The sequence below is a fragment of the Myotis lucifugus genome, unplaced genomic scaffold, assembly GCF_000147115.1.
Source record: "Myotis lucifugus unplaced genomic scaffold, Myoluc2.0 scaffold_46, whole genome shotgun sequence".
Taxonomy (NCBI): Eukaryota; Metazoa; Chordata; class Mammalia; order Chiroptera; family Vespertilionidae; genus Myotis; species Myotis lucifugus.
Window position 1 is genome coordinate 3,853,055 of NW_005871094.1, and position 19,559 is coordinate 3,872,613.

A 19,559-nucleotide genomic window follows, 5' to 3' on the forward strand; every position below is an offset into this window, starting at 1 on the left:
ATGTTTAAGATACACCAGTATCGTTCCAATGAAACTGCCTCTTCAATTGAATTCAGTGGAGTTAGGGTCCTATCACTTATAACTTAAAAAGGCCTAATTCACAGAATAAGAGCCAGTGCCTCTATTCCTCTGTGATTCTATAACCACTCCAAAACAAAGCCAGGTGATCACAGTGGACTGCAAAAAGTGACAAAACAGTAACATCATAGCCTCCTGGACCAGAAAGTGAGGACAGAGTCCCTGTTTTATGCTCCCTTTATGCTAACACATGGCCCAGTGCCCAGGATGGGGAAAGCATTCAGTCAAAGTTTGTGGATGCCCAAATCAAGAGTAAAAGAATGAGCTACCCTAGCCGGTTAGTCTCAGTGGATGGAGCATCGGCCTGGGAACTGAAGGGTCCAGGTTCGATTCCAATCAAGGGCATGGACCTTGGTTGCAGGCTCACTCCTTGGCCTTGGTCAGGGTACATTCAGGAGGTAACCAATGGAAGTGTCTCTCTCACATCAATATTTCTCTCTGTGTGTTCTCTCCCTCTCCCTCCCACTGTCTCTAAAAATCAACAGAAAAATATCCTCGGGTGAGGACTAACAGAAAAGAAAAAGAGTAAAAGAATGAGCAATGTAGGGCAGCAGTACTAGAAGAACTCTGCCTGGGGCTGGCAGCTAAAGCTGTCTGAACAGAAGAGATCCATGCAACAGTAAGGCTGGGTTAAGGAGGAGGAGGAGGAGGAGGAGGAGGAGGAGGAGGAGGAGGAGGAGGAGGAGGAGGAGGAGGAGGAAAGGAAGGCTGAAGTGAGGAGGAGGAGGAGGAGGAGGAGGAGGAGGAGGGAGAGAAGGAGGAGGAGGATGGTGATGACCAAGACTGCGATGAGGACAACTACAAAGACACGACCACAACATCCACAACGGCCTCACTGATCACACGCCAGGCAGGGTGTGCAGTGCTTGACGTGGATTAGCTCATCTAATCCTTCGGACAACCCTGTGAGGATGGCACAGGTAAGTCCTCACTTAACATCATTGATAGGTTCTGAAATTTTAAGCAAAATGACATGTAATGAAACCAGTTATACCACAGGCCATTGATATAATCCAGAGTTAAGTTTCTATGGCATCTCATTAACACTGTAACAAAAGCACTTTAAATGAAACAAAGTTATTCCAGGACCTGCTGTCCCACTTGTAGCCTCATTTTACAGACAAGAAAACCAAAGCTCAGAGGTAAGAAGAGAAAAAAGGACTCAATTTTGGAGAATGTTCCTTTTTAGGAGTGTTAGGGAAAAAGGAAGCAATTGACAAGAGGCCATAGAGATATAAGTACTCTAGGATGCCAGGAAAAACAGGCCTAGAAAGACAGGGGTCTATACTGCCTTTCCTTCCTCACTGCAAACAGTGTTCAGCCCTTCAGTATTCTACAAAAAAGTCTTGCTAAATCTCAGATAATCATTTTACTCAATCTGACAGGCTCTCTTCAGTCCTTACTCAAATGGGTGTAGCACTTGCTTCTACTGACCTCTCACTCCTACAGACACTGCCTTCCCCGCGCTCCACAGAACTGCACTCTCTGCTTCCCTCCCAGCTCTCAGGCAGGAACTGCTCCCTTAAATGCTGTGAACTCTTCTCATCCTCATGCTCTCTCTGAGCGAGCTCACTGACCAGTCCGTCCTCAGTTATCCCCCTGCTAACAACTCCCAAACATCTTCGGGCCAGAACGCTCCCCTGCGCTGTCGACTTCAAACAGCAGGTCTTCAATGGAACTCATCACATTCTTCCTCAAACCTACTTCTCCATGTTCCCTCATGAATGGCATCATTTGTTCCAGCAAATCATTCCCCCTCCTCCCTCCAATCCAATCAACCACCAAATTCTTTTACTTCTACCTCTTCACTCCCAGTTCTTCTACTAACTTCCTACCCACAGCTAATCCTTTGTGTCTCACCTTCAAGTGACACCAGGAAAAAAGGCAAAGGGGTAAGAAGAAGAAGTTTTTAAGGAATAGTCACAACTGCACAAGAAAAGAAATGCTTATGATATAAAGCTCTATCATCAAGCTGTGAAAAATGTTTAATTTTTAAGGTGAGATACGACTATCTGGTTCTAAATTTAACACCCAGGAAACCTTGAATTAGTTATTTGGCTGGAAAACCCATGTTTGCAGCCAAGAGACTGCCTTATTTGGTCACGAAACAAAGACACACACACGGGAGAAAATCAGTTCTGTTCTGCTACTTCTCTGCTGAGACCCTAGTATGAGGGGTCTGCATTTCCACACTGACAGACCAAGGCAATAACCACAATATCTATTTCCCTGCTACTATTATGCTCAGAACGATGGGAAAAATCCTGACATCAGATCTTAGCTTTTATACAAGAAATTAAAAGAAACTGATCATCTGCCCAACCAGCATGGCTCAGTGGTTGAGCATCAACCTATGAACCAGGAGGTCATAGTTTGATTCCTGGTCAGGGCACATGCCCGAGTTCTGGGCTCGATCCCCAGTAGGGGGCATGCAGGAGGCGGTCAACCAATGAGTCTCTCTCATCATTGATGTTTATATCTCTCTCTCCCTCTCTCTACCTCTCTGAAATCAATAAAAATGTATTTTTTTAAAAATAAAAGTAGAAAAATAGAAGAAACTGATGATCAATTATTTCATACCCAAATGGTCTTAGTGTTACATGCCTATATCTCACATACACATTTTCCTAATAAGCATGGCTAAGCTAGTATTTTTCATTTCAAACAAGACATCTTTAAGGTTATCTAATACCTACTATTAAGGGGTAGAAATAATTTCTCCCAGTTATTAATAACAATCTTCATGTACAAAGAAGTTACTATTTGAGAAGTGCTGACTAACTCTCCATCTGCACTATGAAAAGAACAGGATAAAACTATTAGCAGCATAGACTGAAACACAGTAAAAATAAAAGGAAGACTAAACTGGGTCCTGGCACCAGTCATTTCCTTCCTGTGTCCCTTCCCTGCTGGCCAAGTCAGCCTCTCCTGCTCAGTTTCTGAATTCTGGAGGGATGACTGCAAAAGAATTTCTCATTCTAACGTGTAGCAAATTAATGACTACAGTTACACAATAAACCCAGGCCCCCTTGCTTTTCACTAAAGTTTTAGTATCATTCTTTCATCAGCCTTTCGATAATCCCTTCAATAAAAGGTATTAGGAAAACTGGACAACCACATGCAAAAGACTGAAACTCCACCATTATTCTTACACCATACACAAAATCAACTCAAAATGAATTAAAGACTTCAATATAAGAGCTGAAACCATAAAATCTTAGAAGAAAACATAAGGGTAATCTACTTGATATCAGTTTTGGCAACAATATTTTGTATTTGACAACAAAAGCAAAAGTAACAAAAGAAAAAACAAATGAGTGGGGCTATATCAAATTAAAAAGTTTTTGCAGAGCAAAAGAAACGCATCAATGAAATGAAAAGCAACCTATGGAATGTGAGAACAAAATTGCAAATCATATATCTGATAAGGGGTTAACAATCCAATATGTATAAAACTAACACAAATCAAAAACAAAAACATCACAATCCAATTTTTAAGTAAACAGAGGAACTTAAATACACATTTTCCCAAAGAAGACATGCAAATGGCCAAAAGGTACACGAGAGGATGTCCAACATGACTAATCATCAGAGAAATACAAATTAAAACCACAATGAGATATCACCTCACACATTAGAATGGCTATTATCAAAGCCAAGAAATAGGTGCTGGCAAGGATACCTTGTGCACTGTTAGGTAGAAATGTAAACTGGTGCAACCAATATGAAAAATAGTATGGAGCTTCCTCAAAAAAGTAAAAATAGAACTATTAAATGATCCAGTAACCCCACTTCTGGTGTACATCCAAAGGCAATAAAAACAGGATCTCAATAGAGTTATCTGCCCTCCCACGTTCACTGTAGCATTGCTTACAATAGCCAAAATAAGAAGACAACCTAAGTGTCTATCAACAGAGGAATGGGTAAAGAACATGTGGCATATCTATACATATAAAAGCCTAATATGCAAAGTGTCCCCTCGGGAGTTCGACCGACCAGGAGTTCAATCACTCGTTATGACACGTGCTGACCACCAGGAGGCGGCGCAGAATGAAGGAAGGCCCCAGCCGGCAGCCAGTAGCAACTAGGGACCTACCCGTGCACGAATTTCATGCACTGGGCCTCTAGTACTGTATATAACGTAATATGATTCAGCCATAAGAAAGAACAATGTGTTACTGTTTACGACCACGAGGGCATTATGCTTAAGTGAAATAGGTCATAGAAAGACAAACACTATATGATATCCCTTAAATGTGGAATCTAAAAAAAAAAAAAAAGAAGAAGAAGAAGAAGAATCACGGTTGCCAGGGACTAGTGGAGTGGAGGAAATGGGGAGGTGGTGGACAGAGAGTACCAACTTCCAACTCTATGATGAATAAGTTCTGGAGATCTAAAGAATAGCATAGTGGTTATAGTTAATAATACTGTATTATATACTTAAAGTTGCTAAGAGATCTTAAATATTCTCACCACAAAAAAGAAATGGTAATCATGTGATGTAATGCAGGTGTTAGCTAATCCTATGGTGGTAATCATTTTGCAATATGTAAGTGTATCAAGTTAACACACTGTACACCTTAAACTTACACAATGTTATATGTCCTTTATATATCAATAAAGAAAGGGGGGGGGGGCTTTCCTCCATTCCAAAATAGTATTGCCTCATATGCAACATTAGAAAAATTATCCATAAATCCACTTCTTAGAGATAACAAAAGTTAAGAATTTAGGAGAATATTCTTATTACTTAGTTGTATATTAGTTTTAGTACAAGAATGTACTAGGTTTCTAGGGGAATCGTGTAGGAATCTAAGTCATCAGTTTGATTCTCAGGTGAACTAATTAAGATCCATTTACTCTGTGGCTGCTGATCAGACGTTTTAACAGGTCCAGCTACTCCAGCTATCTTGGAGAGTCCTGCCATTGATCACTACTGGGGGGTGTGGGTGGGAGGATGAATATATCAGTGCAGATTGTACCCTTATCCAGAGGAAAAACTAAATCGAGCCCAGGAAATGAGTCAGGAATGTCATTTTTACATGAGCCAGGAAGCAAACTTACACGGTGGAAAGAAACAACTTCTACTCTTAATTCCACTGCCACCAAGCTTTGTGAGCTGTCAAATTATTTCAGCTTTCACATTTCCCTGGGTAAATCTGGGATTAATAATAATGCCCCCACCTGTGATGAGGCCAGGAGTGAGGCTCACTCAGGTGAGACACCAGATGGCAGACTGCTTTGCAAAGCATAAAAGCTACAAAACTGCAAACTCTGTGATGTCTGTGGTTATAAAGAGTGTTTGCAAACTTGGGCATACATAAAAATAATCTCAAGCGTAATTCCTGTGGGCCCTGCACCCACAAATTCCAATGCAATCATCCCTCCCCCACAGGGTTGCATTTCTAACTCTCAAGTGACTTTGGTGGGGCTGATCCTTAAACCCCCCAAGACACACACACACACACACACACACACACACACACACTCACTCACTCACTATAAGCAGTGCTGAGATTTAAAAAATGACTAGTCAACATAGAGTCCTCTTACTAAAAATTATCTTATTTGCATCTTTTACTCATTTATTTACTCATTAAATTTCTTGGGCAGTTAATATGTGCCCATTCCTAAGTCAGGCTGCAAATTTCATTTGACACAACTATTTGTTTGTGTGTGTCCACAATGAAAATGATACAGTGTCAGTTTGATCTCAGACTACCTTTTGTATTATGACACCAACAAGTACACAAAATGACAAGACCTAAGGCAGCTGCTCCCACTATCTGCCAAATACAGAAGTGGGCTTTGATGCAGCATGAAGGCTGACACGTAAATAATGTTATCAATAATAACCCATGAAATTGACTTTATCTATTGTTCCCTTAACTGGTTCAATCTCTAATTTGAACCTGCTGTAGTATGTAAAACAAGAGAAATGAAAAGCAGGTTTCTTTTTTTTACTCTGACAAATAAAAAACAAAGATTTAAGAAATGTAATATTGAGTGCTGGCCAGGTTGCTCAGTTGGTTGGAGCATTGTCCCATGCACCAAAAGGTTTTGGGGTTGATTCCCAATCAGGGCACATACCTAGGTTGTGGGTTCAATCCCCAGATTGATGTTTCTCTCACACATCAATGTTTCTCTTTCTCTCTCTCCCTTCCCCATCAATGTGTCTCTCTCTCTCTCTCTCTCTCTCTCTCTCTCTCTCTCTCTCTCTCTCTCCCCCTCCTTCCCTCCCTCCCTTCTCCACCCTTCCTTTCTCTAAAAAAAAAAAAAAAAATCAATAAACATAACCTCAGGTGAGATTTTTTTTAAAAAAAGGAAGAAATGTAGCAGAACCACAATCTTCCAGTGACTCGCTAAAATGCCTAACACAAAGGGAAAGAGGAGAGGCGCCCACTGTGTTCTGTAGGCCTTTTAGAAAACATGGAATTGTTCCTTTGGCCACATACATGCAAATCTACAAGAAAGGTGACATTGTGGACATCAAGGGAATGGGCTCTGTTCGAAAAGGAATGCCCTACAATGTTACCACGGCAACACTGAGAGTCTACAGTGTCACCCAGCATGTGGTAGGCATTGTTATGAACAAACAAGTTAAGGGCAAGCTTCTTGCCAAGAGAGTTAGTGTACAGATGGAGCATATAAAGCACTCTAAGAGCTGAGATATGATCAGAAGTGGCCCAAGAGAAATTACCTGGGTTCCATTGAAGCATCTGCCTCTCCCCACAGGGAAGCACACTTTGTGAGAACCAATGGAGAGGAGCCTGAGCTGCTGGGACCCTTCCCTATGCATCAATGGCATGATAAGTGTTTGAGAAAAGACCTCTGTACTGATCAAAATGTTTCTCTTAACTGAGTATAAGTGTGGAATCCCTTCCCCCAAAAAATAATTAAAGGACATGTTGTATCCTAAATAAATAAATAAAATGTAATATCAAGACCTCTGGCCCATTTAGCAAGTCCCCTTCTCTAGAGACTATAACCAAAGGGCAATATACAGTCAGGACAGCTGTCCAACTTCACATTTACAAAAGAGCTATAGACATTACTGCCTTGACTAACTCACCTGACATATGAGGCCATCATCCATTAATTTATGTAGACCTATTAGAGAGTACATAGATTTGGGATCAGTACTACCTTCCATGATAATGAACTGTATATTTTAGTTAACAACTGGTGCAGTAACTCCCATATGTAAAGAATTAATTCCTCCCCTTTGTTCTAAAAATATTTCAGTAAAACTGCAGGGGGTATATTCTAGTTGAGGAATAGTGAAATTTCTTCTATATGTCTCCGATTCATCCTATTCATATCCTTCAGTATTTAATAGTTGTGTGCATTTAAAGCATGTTCTCACTGATACATGTAATCAAAACTAGAGATTTAATCAAATGGAATCATAATCACTGAAGTCAAATTTACTTGCCTCTTGCTTGCTTTGATTCAAATTAATTACTCATCGAAATCACATCGAGGCCCTTCCTGATTTCAAGTATGTCCAGGTGTAACATGCAGTGCTTGGGAATGGCTACCAGAAGTCCCATTGTTTGACCTTGCTTCAAAGCTTCTCTTAAATGACTTTTCTGTAAAATAAAATGACCAAGTCCACAAAATCCTACATTTCAGATACTTAGGAGAAGAGTAACTAATAGAGACAGAGAAGATGAAAGAAAATGCTTCATATTTGAAAAAGAAACAAATGCCCAACTCTAGCCACAGGTCTAAAGAAATCATGAAAAATATCTCACTTATTTCTCTTTTCATAAGCACTCTACTTCTACTACAAAACTAACATTGGTGCCTGTGTCTTTAGACTTTCTCATAGATGAAAGCACTTTGTAAGACTCCCCCTTATAAGTATAACCTTATTCTGAGTTCTGGATTCTGAACTTTTAAAATATTTTTTTTCAATTTTTAGAGCAAAAATGTCTTTCCACAAATCTACAGTCTTCTTAAACTGAGAAATCAGAAAAAGGGAAAAAACCAAAACAAAACAGGAAATGAGGCAAAGAACAACCCTGAAGGGAAAAAAAGATGACTATAAAGTAGATGATTCAGTATTAGAATTATTCAGCACTCATTTAGCTAACACTGACAACCAATTACATGACAAACATACAGGAGGCAGAAATAAAAGGTGTACCACACAGTCCATTACAATACAATGTCCTAAGTGCTATATATGTTTAAAAGTAGTGTAGCCATTCCTTAGTATTCCAGATGTATCAAAAATATTAAGAATGTGAAAAACTACAGGACACTGAAAAAAGAGACAGAGGAAGATATAAACAGATGGAAGAACATACCATGTTCATGGATTGGTACACTCAACATCATCAAAATGTCCATAGTACCCAAAGCAATCTATAGATTCAATGCAATCCCCATTAAAATACCCAATGGCATAATTCAGACCTGCAACGAACTTTCAAAAATTCATCTGGAATAAAAAAAGACCCCGAATAGCTACAGCAATCCTGAGAAAGAAGAACAAAGTAGGTGGGATCTCAATACCAGATATCAAGCTGTACTACAAAGCCACTGTTCTCAAAACAGCCTGGTACTGGCACAAGAACAGACATATAGATCAATGAAATAGAATAGAGAACCCAGAAATCGACCCAAACCAATATGCCCAATTAATATTCGACAAAGGGGGCATGAACATACAATGGAGTCAAGACAGTCTCTTCAATAAATGGTATTGGTAAAATTGGACAGATATATGCAAAAAAATGAAACTAGACCACCAAATTACACCATACACAAAAATAAACTCAAAATGGATAAAGGACTTAAACATAAGACGGAAAACCATAAAAATACTAGAGGAATCCACAAGCAGCAAAATCTCAGACATATGCCTAAGGAATTTCTTCAGATACTGCTCCTAGGGCAATGGAAACGAAAGAGAACATAAACAAATGGGACTATATCAAAATAAAAAGCTTTTGCATAGCAAAGGAAACCATCAACAAAACAACAAGAAAGCCCACTGCATGGGAGAACATATTTGCCAATGTTATCACCAATAAGGGTTTAATCTCCAACATTTACAGGGAACTCATACAACTTAACAAAATTAAGATAAACAACCCAATCAAAAAATGGGCAACAGACCTAAATAGATATTTTTCGAATGAAGACAGAAGGAAGGCCAAGAGACATATGAAAACATGCTAAAAGTCACTAATTATCCAAGAGATGCAAATCAAAACAACAATGAGGTACCATCTCACACCTGTCAGAATGGCTATCATCAAAAATCAACAAACGACAAGTGTTGGCGAGGATGTGGAGAAAAAGGAACCCTCATGCACTGCTGGTGGGAATGCAGACTCGTGCAGCCACTATGGAAGACAGTATGGAGTTTCCTCAAAAAGTTAAAAATGGAACTCCCATTTGACCCAGTGATCCCACTTCTAGGAATATATCCCAAAAAGCTAGAAACACCAATCAAAAAGGATATATGCACCCCTATGTTCATAGCAGCACAATTCACCATAGCTAAGATTTGGAAACAGCCTAAGTGCCCATCATCAGGTGAGTGGATTAAAAAACTGAGGTGCATCTACACAATAGAATACTACGCAGCAGTAAAAAAGAAGAAATTCTTACCATTTGCAACAGCATGGATGGAACTGGAGAGCATTACGCTAAGTGAAATAAGCCAGTCAGAGAACGATAAATATCACATGATCTCACTCATTTATAGAATATAATGAACAACATAAACTGATGAACAAAAACAGATCCGGAGACAGAGAAGCTTGACTGTTAAACCTCAGAGGGCATGAGTGTGGGGGGGTGAGGGTTGGGGGGGTAATGAGGGGGATGAGGACATATATGTAATACCTTAATCAATAAAGAAATTAAAATAAATATATATATATATATAAAGAATGTACTAGAAGAAAGTTTGGAAAGTTTCTATAATCAAAGAGTGAGGAAGTCCCAAGTTTGAACAAAACCTAGAAGACATAAAAGAAAACATTGAGAAATATAGCTTCATAAAAATAAAAAATTTTTAATGGTCAGACATCATGAAGTCTAAAGAGAAGCTGGGGGAAAACTGCAATATAAATACCTAAGAACTAATTGTCTTAATATATAAAGATCCTATAAATCAATAAAAAGACTGACATACTAGAAAAATGGCTAGTTCACTGGTAGGTGCTATTAGATAAATGGAGCTCAATAATCACTAGTTATTATTATTATTTAAAAAAAAAAAAAAAAAAACCTACCCAGACCAGCTGAAGCCCCTATGGTTATATGCTCTCACGGCACTCTTTGTTTTTCCTTTACAATACATAAAACAATTTTTACTAATAAACTTATCTCAGAGTTCACTGATTAATGCCTTTTTTCCTCTTCTAGACTTTAAACTCAATAAGGGCAGAGATCTTATGTTTGATACAATTTTTGATCCATATTCAATATATGTGAAAGTCATTCTTTCATGCAACAAATATTTATTATGGGTCAGGTGGGCTACATTCTGGAAACATGGTGCTGAACAAGGCAAACTACTTCTCTCTTCTCTTGAAGCTTCCATTCTAGGAGCAGTCAGAAAATCATAAAAAGTAATGTAATGCTCTGCAAATAGATATTACATTTTTCCATACTAATACCACAATAGGCTTTTTCTCTTTTATTATTATTTTTATTATTCATTTTATTAATAAAAATTTATTATTTTTATATTATTTTTATTAATTTTTAATCCTCACCTGAGGATATGTTTATTGATTTGAGAGAGAGAAAGGGAGAAACATTGATGTGAAAAAGTAACATCGACTGGTTGCCTCTCATAATCACCCAACTGGGGATCAAACCCACAACCTAGATATATGCCCTGACCTGCAACCTTTTGGTGCACAGGACAACACTCCAACCAACTGAGCCACCCAGCCAGGGCACATTTTCATTTTTAGTGCCTTCTTCTAATTAAAATAACTTGAATAATAGTTCAAATTAATTCTTGAATAAGGAATTTATTTTCCACTATAACTTAACAGCTGCAAAATAGAGCAGAAAATAAAACATACGACCTTATTATCTAAACACAACTATTTTTAGCATTAAAGTATATTTCTTTCCTTGTTTTCCATGAACCTTCCTTCAATATGACAGTGAGCATAGAACATGCAACGTTCTCTACTTTTTTATCAGACAAAACCTTTCATTCATAACAGAGATCAAGGAACACTGCAAAAATGGTTTCCTTCTGAAAAGGAAAAAGATCTAACAGCCATGGCTCCAACTCATTCAACCCTTTTTGCCTTCTTCAAGAACAACAGTTTTTGCCAAAGTGGAAAAGGCCTCCAGCACCAACCCCTGCAATGAATTTTGTCTTGACGTTTAAACAGGACCATTTTCAAATAGATGATGTAGTAGCCTCACACATGCCAATCATTCTTTTCCCACATTCTTTTCTCTTTCATATTCTTGACAAGATATCGCACCTTTGAGGAGATTTTATTTATTCTGTCTTTTCTTCATGCTTTTCTTACTAGAGACCTGCTTCTAGCTCAGCGGTGGGCAAACTTTTTGACTCGAGGGCCACAATGGGTTCTTAAACTGGACTAGAGGGCCGGAACAAAAGCATGGATGGAGTGTTTGTGTGAACTAATATAAATTCAAAGTAAACATCATTACATAAAAGGGTACGGTCTTTTTTTTTTTAGTTTTATTCATTTCAAACGGGCCGGATCCGGCCCGCGGCGCGCTGTAGTTTGACCACGGCTGTTCTAGCTTCTTTAAAACAAAAATGACATGAAAATGCTCATGAGCTAGATTTGGGGAAAGAACCAATGATTAGGCAGCAGGAGTTGGAGACCTGAAATTGAAGACACTGCCTGCCTTTCTGAGGACATAATGGGTAGCTGGTGGTACTGGGAGATTGGCAAAGCACATGGTCCCCTAATGTTTATCAAGTTGGCAACAAAAGTAGTTGAATATTTTCCTTTAATAGTAAGTGTAGGTTTATAGACACTAGATAGATTATGAATGACAAAATATTTCTCCTATAAAGAGACAGCAGATATTTTGGGAAATTTTAGTTTAGATAGCTTGGGGTCAAAAATAAAATAAAATAATAAGTAGATCATTGAAGTGATTTTTAAAAACTGGCTGTGAATGTATATTGGCTCTGTAGGAAGTGAAAAAAAAGACAGAATTCTAGCTTGGTTCCTTCTACTTTTCTAGCAAAATAGCATACAACATTAATTCTCTACATAAAAACAAATGAAAACAAGCCTGCAATGCATCACAACCAGAATATATTTAATAGGATGATATTAAACAATGAAACTTTCAGAAAAAGTTACAGAAATGGTATCTTGCCTCAGAGTAGCATTTATATGCTAATGATTTCTAATAGTCTTTTTTTTTCCCACTTGGGAGGGGGGATGAGGGGAAAAATATGCATGTTAGAGAAGGAAGAATCATGGCTCTTTTTGGCTATGCTTCAATTTTCTATAAACAGATTCTTATACCTTTGGCATAAGAGTCCTTGTATGTAATGGTAAAAAAAAAAAATATGCAAAATATTGTGGCTTTACTGCTCTCTAAAATAAATGCCACTAACACCTCCCAGTAAAATTCAATGAACACGAAGTACCATGCAAGCTTTAAGGGATAATCTGACACTATCCTTTCTAAACCTCTAAGAAGCAGCAATGCAAATCATGACTTTTCAATGATGTTTCCAAGGTAATTCTTGAGACATTATAAAGCATTTGATAGCACACAGACAAGCTCAAAACCATCAGTCATTTGGAGTGCCAGCCCAAGAATTTAATCTTTAATCTTCAAAAGTGGTTCACCACCAGAGGGAAAGGAAGTGGGGTTGGGGAGCAGGTAGTACAGGGTAAAGGAGTCAAATGTATATGGCGAAGGAAGGAGATTTGAGTTTGGGTGGTAAACACAATGCAATGTGTTACAGATGACGTGTTACAGAACTGAACACTTGAGCCCAGCTGCACGGCTCGTGGTTGAGCACCAACCTGTGAACCAGGAGGTCACAGTTCAATACCCAGTCAGGGCACATGCCCAGTTTATGGGCTCGATCCCCCTTGTGGGTGTGCAGGAGACAGCTGATCAATGATTCTCTCTCATCATTGATATTTCTTTCTCTCCCTCTCCCTTCCTCTCTGAAATCAATAAAAATACGTTTTCTAAAAGAACTGAACACTTGAAACCTATATCATTTTATCAACCAATGTCACCCCAGTAAATTTAATTTCCTTTTTTTAAGTTGTTCACCCCCAATATTTGCTTTCTCTGTACTATTTTACCTCAAAGTGTTTGGGCCCAAAATTTCAGATTTGTACATTTTATAAAATGAGATCATGTTTTAGATAGTTTGGTTGTTCACTTGCTACTGTCCAATATATCCTGCCTACAAAAGCCTTCAAAATATTGACAAAAACAAAACTTAGAGAAGAAAAAAACCTTTTGCTGACTCATTCCCCATAGAGAAACATTTATTATCTCCAGGGCAGTATGCTGAATTTCTACCTCTACTGCTGCAATTTCCACTCATGAATTCTGCAAGGGGCTTAGGGCACAGAAGAGGAAGAGGTCAAAATCCTTTGAAAGACACATTGCTTTTAAGGGCACTGTAATGAGATCTGCAGAAAAGTTATTGATCCGTGCCCTTTCGTTTTACTTCCAATATATACTACAGTCATGTTATTTCCCTATGAAAGTTCAGCGTATTCATCTAGGAACTTGCAGCAGCAGGACATATAGAGAGCCGGAATTCTGGAGTGCTCATTAATAAGGAGGCAAAAGGTCATCAAGGAAATCCAGGCACCAGGCAACAAAGAAAAATTCAATTCAGAACCAGTTCCAGCTTCTGTGGGTCATACTGTGAGTGATCAAAGAACATGAAGTTGAGGAAAGAAACAAGAATAAATAAATGTGTATATTAATATACACCAATACAGTTACCGGCACTACCCTCCTAAAGTCTAACCATATATCCTCATCTAATGCCAGCAACCCTATAAAGCAGGTGTTATTTCCTCAGTCAGGGCTGCTCAACTCCCAAACCCATGCTCATCACAACATGTGCTCTGAAATATTCTGTGGCAGGCGAGGGGTGAAGGAAGGTTTCTTCAACAACTGTACTTTTGAATGAAGTTTACAAGGGAATTAATGTTGAAATTTTAAAGTATAATTAAAATTAATGTTATTTAGATACATAAAAGAATATAAAAAACAGCATACATTATTTTTCCAAAAAAATTTAAAGTAAGTCTGGGAAATTCTATACTAAGTGAGCTATTATTATTTCCTTTAAAATTTATCTTCTTTAAAGAAAAAAAATTTAAGCCCTAACAAACAGCAGAATTTCCTTAACAGCATGTCAATAAGATTATGATGCCTTCCCAGAAACTCACATTATTTGAACTCAGAAGACATGCCTTACTGTGCCCTGTGCTCTCAGATGAAAGTGTAGTTTCCCCACCCCCCCCCCCGCCCCCATCCAAATTCCTGCCTTGTCTATGTCTGGTGTATGTGGAGAGTTCGGGGTAAAAGCAGAGGAGGAGGAGAACAGAGATCTTTGCAGAGTGGATCCTGGATTTTCTAGGAAAGCCTCCATTTCTCAGCTCTTGTCCCACCATCAGATGGCATTAGTCTGTTGTGCCCTAGACTCTGGTTTGGCAGACGTGCTCTCTCAGTGCCTGACAGTCAAGACAGAGTTTGGATCAAAGCACAGTTTCAGTTTTCCCCTTATGAAACAAGAAGTATGAAATCCAAACCCAATTAGTTGTTTTAAATAGATACAATAATTCCTGAGACTGATTTGCCTACTGACAAATATCCACATATTAAAGGACAAAACATGGAAGAAGGACCATGGCCTTGCATTCAACCCCAAGATCAGTCACTTGCTCTGTGACCTTGACTAATTACTTAATCTCTGAGGCCCATTTCCCTAACTGTAAATTATGGCTAATAAGTAGTTCATAAAGTTGTAGTGATACTTAATGACATAATATATACAAATTGCCTTGAATTCTGCTTAATACTTAGTAAATATCCAATAATTGCTTCATTTTTTCATTTGCATCTGAACAAAATGCGTTGAAACTTCGCAACTATGTCAAAAGCCAGCTGGGGGAAAAAAAGAAAAAGGGGAAAAAAAAGCCAGCTGAATTATACCTATTCAAGCTGTTTTCACCAATTGAGTTTGTATGTTTTATAGTATCCCAAGTTCAAGAAATAATATCAACAGAAGATAATTACTTACCTCCCACCCTAGGAAAGGTATAATAGCTATCAAACACATGAATTGCACCCGATCTACCTTGGTTGGTTGTCCGCAGTGAGGTTCTCTCCCCTCTGATAGCTACTGTCCGCCACCTGGGTTGTAGACCTCTTCACGATCTGTTGGAGCTCCTGCTCCAAGCGTTCTTTGATGGCCTTCACTGTCTCTGGGATCTTCTTCAGTTTGGCAAGCCCCTTGATGAGGATGCCCATAAAAAGGGTGCTGTTCTCCTCTGGATCCAAGTCCAAATCCTCTTTGATGTCCTGTAGGTTTATCTCCCTCACTGTAAAAAAATAAACACAGGCTCCATTACAAAAAACACAGTGGGTCTGGTACATGGCTTCCCTGCTTTGATTGCTCCCTTAAAGAAATCAGAGAAGCCCTGGCTGGTGTGGCTCAGTTGGTTGAGCATTGTCCCATGCACTGAAAGGTTCCTTTCCTTTCCCAGTCAAGGCATATGCCCAGGTTGCAGACTGGATCCCTGGTAGGGGATATGCAGTAGGCAGCCAATGGAAGTTTTGCTCTCACATTGATGTTTCTCTCTCCCCCTCTCCTTCCTCTATCTCTAAAAATCAATTTTAAAATCTTTTTTTTTAAATAGAGATTTTTCAATTATATTTGTAATTAAATTATATTTACATAGTAAGTAAGAATCACACAAAAACAGTACATTCTGCAATCCATCCCAATTGGTTAGTAATAAGAGATAGAAACAATTAACAGCAAGAAAGCAAATCTCCATGGGAAGTTTCCATAGACTACCACTTCCAGAATGAGTCAGTCAGTTTGTGACATTTATTAAGTATTCACTATTTATAAAATGTCACACTTGGCATGAGAATTCTAAAGAGACAGACCATAGTTTCAAAATTCCTATTTATTATTTAGAAGAGATAAATAGCTTGATATAAAGACATTTACAAATACATGAAGAAGAGGTAAATAAGATTAAATTATAACAAATTATAAAAGAGATGAAGAAAATAAATGAAAATAATGCATGCAAGTGAGACAAAACTTTGAGGGTATGTCTAGCATAAGATTATTATCTACTGAAGACTGGTATTGTTAATACATGTAGGTTTTCTGAGAACGAACTATATATGTCAGTAATCTCTCTAGATCTTTAGACTGCAGCTTTCATCCAAGCTACCTGGTTTTCAAATGGAAGAAACATCTAGAACAGTGTTCTTAACCCCGTGAGAAGTTGGGAAGCAGGTGGGACTGGAATCTGAGATTTCTGTTATCTGCTGAAATCCATAGGCCCTTCCCTCAAACGAATATACATATACACAACACTTCTCCTGTAATTTCAGAGCAAGCACTGCTGTCAAAAGAAAAAAGCACAGGTTGAAAACTTCTGGCCTAAAAATAATTCTCTAATTTTACAAGTGGCTGGATTAGGACAGACAAAGCAAAAGTGAATACAAACTTAAATATGGACCCTAATAAAGTTTCCCCATCCTCCCCTCTCCTCCACTCCTCAAAAAAACTGAATCATTTTTAAAATATGTGCCATTCTGAAAGATGCATACACTCTTCTTTAGTAGATTCTAGCTCAACTACACAACAAGTGCAGTCTGGGTTGTTCGGCACTACTGGAATGCATTGAAATCTGTTTATTTCATTCCCTAAATGAAAATAGCCAGTATATGGAGTAAGTCCTTGTAACCACTAAATACATTTCCTAAAACCTCTACTCCAGATGACAAGTAGGCTATTCTCCTCAGTCCTGTGTTTTGCTCCAGATTCATAAAATGCACATAAATATAAACCAAATGCATTTAATGATATAATTACTTATACAACCTTAATCTAAAGTAAGTCCTCTGCATATTTATCTGTGATGCTGTTGTCTTACTTAGATTCAACAGACCCCTAAAATCCATAAAGAGAAAGAAGAACATAAATAACAACCAAATTCATGTGGTTTTCCTCACAGAACAGTGGGCATTTGATGATATGGTATTTAAATTTAAGTTTTTTTAATACTAGTAAACTGGAAGTAGAACCAAGAAGCTGTAAGCCTCTAAAGATCACATGCCAATCAATTCTGAAGGCAAATCAAAAAAGTTATTGATATTTCCAAAAGTGACATTTCAAGAATACACATTTTAGTTGCAGGTTTTGTTTTATACACAAAGAGCTAGACACCTCAGGCCACAAAATTATTCCATCCTTCAAGACCAACCTCAAAAGCAAGACGAGAAAAGTATTTAGCAGCCAAGGGACTATCTAAATTCAACCTGTTAGAGGGGGAAATGAAGCGAAAAGATAAGCAGAACTTCAGGCAGAAAAAAAGGTAACAGAAATTTAGCTGGGACAAAATGATCTTCATAAAAGAGGATCTATAAATAACAAAGGACCATGCAAAGGGCCACCTGAAAATTACAGCCACATGCCGCAAGAGTGATTGGTGATGAGATAAATGTAGTTTAACTCAATAAGGGCCTAGATGACGTGGCATATAGCTACTTACATGCACATTAATATAATAGATAGCCTATTAAAAATAACAAATAAGCAAGGTATGAATATTAAAATGCCACCGCCCCAAATGGCACATTTGTTAAGAACCTTATCTATCTGCTTGTCTCCTGAAATCTCCTAGAGCATAAACACGGAACAGATCCAATATTAATTAATTTATAGTATCTATTTCACTTACATCAGCTGAAAATTAAAAGGCAATTTAAAAGGATAATATAATCAACCATGAAGACTAGTCTAATAATCACAAAAACCCTGTGATTTCAGATAGAGTTATTGGTACTTTATGAAAAAGCCTTGTGCAAAATAATTTAGCTGAAATTCAGTAAGGGCTCACAGCACAATTAGAGCAAAATGTACATATTTCTAAACTACCACACCCCAAATCATTCCCTTGTATCTATATTGCTATAATATGCACTCAATGTGTGGGTTTTAGAACACTTTAAAAAACAAAAACACCTTACTTCCTTTTCCAATTTCTTATCTGCGATATTTTTGCTTTGAGTGTCTTAAGTGAGGATTTCTTGAACCTGGTTTAAAAACTTTCACTGGTAGAACATTGCTAAATAATAAAAGACTCTCATGTCCTTTCACCAATTATTTCTACTAAAATCCTACTGGCCCCAATTGTCTCTTATTAGACAGACAGGCATGCATATACATCCTCTACATCCATACATCCTTATCTAAGTGGGTGTAAATGTCACTGGCTGAGCTTAAGCATGGAATCCTGAAAGAGGTTTACCTAAGACACTTTGGGACTCATGGAATATTTAACTGGAAGATATCTGCAGTCCTTTCAAGCCCTACAATTCCATGATTCTACTAAGTACAGTGTAAATCTATGCATCTCTGATCACTAAGCCTATAGCTGAGTAGGTATACCTATATTATAGATAACCCATTTAAAAAGAGATAAACAAGGTGAATGATCCATTTATGCAGTAAATATTTTATAAAAGAAAACTACTTCTTCGTTTTCCAGTAAGTACAGAAAGCAATCTAGACCAGTCCGTGGCTGTTTTCTTTTCATAATATGCTTGGAAAGGAAGATTGGTAACATACGCCATATGTCATCAAATTGCAGGAGGTCAGGGCTATGGTAAAACACTAATTTTTATTGAATATGTTATATTAATTTATCATTTATATTTATACACTAGAGGCCCGATGCACGAATTTGTGCACAATTGGAATCCCTCGGCCTGGCCAGCAATAGGGTCTGTCTCACCCAGTCCCGATCGGGCCAATCAGGGCCGGCCAGCAAGAGGGGGCGGGGAGGAAGGACCGTGGGAGGTTGGCCTGCTGGGGGGGAGGGGCCGATCGGAGATGGCCATTGGGGGCGAGGGACCACAGGAGATTGGCCAGCCGCCGAGGTTGGCTGTGGGAGTGTACTGACCATGAGGGGGCAGCTCCTGCTAGAGTGTCTGCCCCCTGGTGGTCAGTGCACGTCATAGCGACTGGTCATTCAGTCGCTTAGGTTTTTATATATATAGATGTTAAATAAGGTATAAGAGATAATGGTAATATTTACTATAGAAATTCCTGGTAGATGTCATTCCTTATATTATGCACAGTACCTAAATTATATAACATACATTTTTTACCTACATAATTTACATGTATTCAAGAACATTATCTCTATATAATGTCTGCCACTACTGAACAGAATTCAATATAAAAAGGAGCCTTCAAA

The 19,559-nt window shown here is 38.2% G+C and overlaps 1 protein-coding gene across 4 annotated transcripts in view; it reads right to left on the minus strand.

Moving 5' to 3' along the window:
• EXOC4 (exocyst complex component 4) overlaps positions 1-19,559 on the minus strand; it is a 719,168-nt gene that overhangs the window by 612,032 nt on the left and 87,577 nt on the right. For all 4 annotated transcript variants that reach the window (XM_006088330.3, XM_014455451.2, XM_023753513.1 and 1 more), the window contains exon 6: positions 15,410-15,653. In XM_006088330.3, coding sequence (XP_006088392.3) covers positions 15,410-15,653 — 244 coding nt within the window. The remainder of the gene's footprint in view (positions 1-15,409; positions 15,654-19,559) is intronic.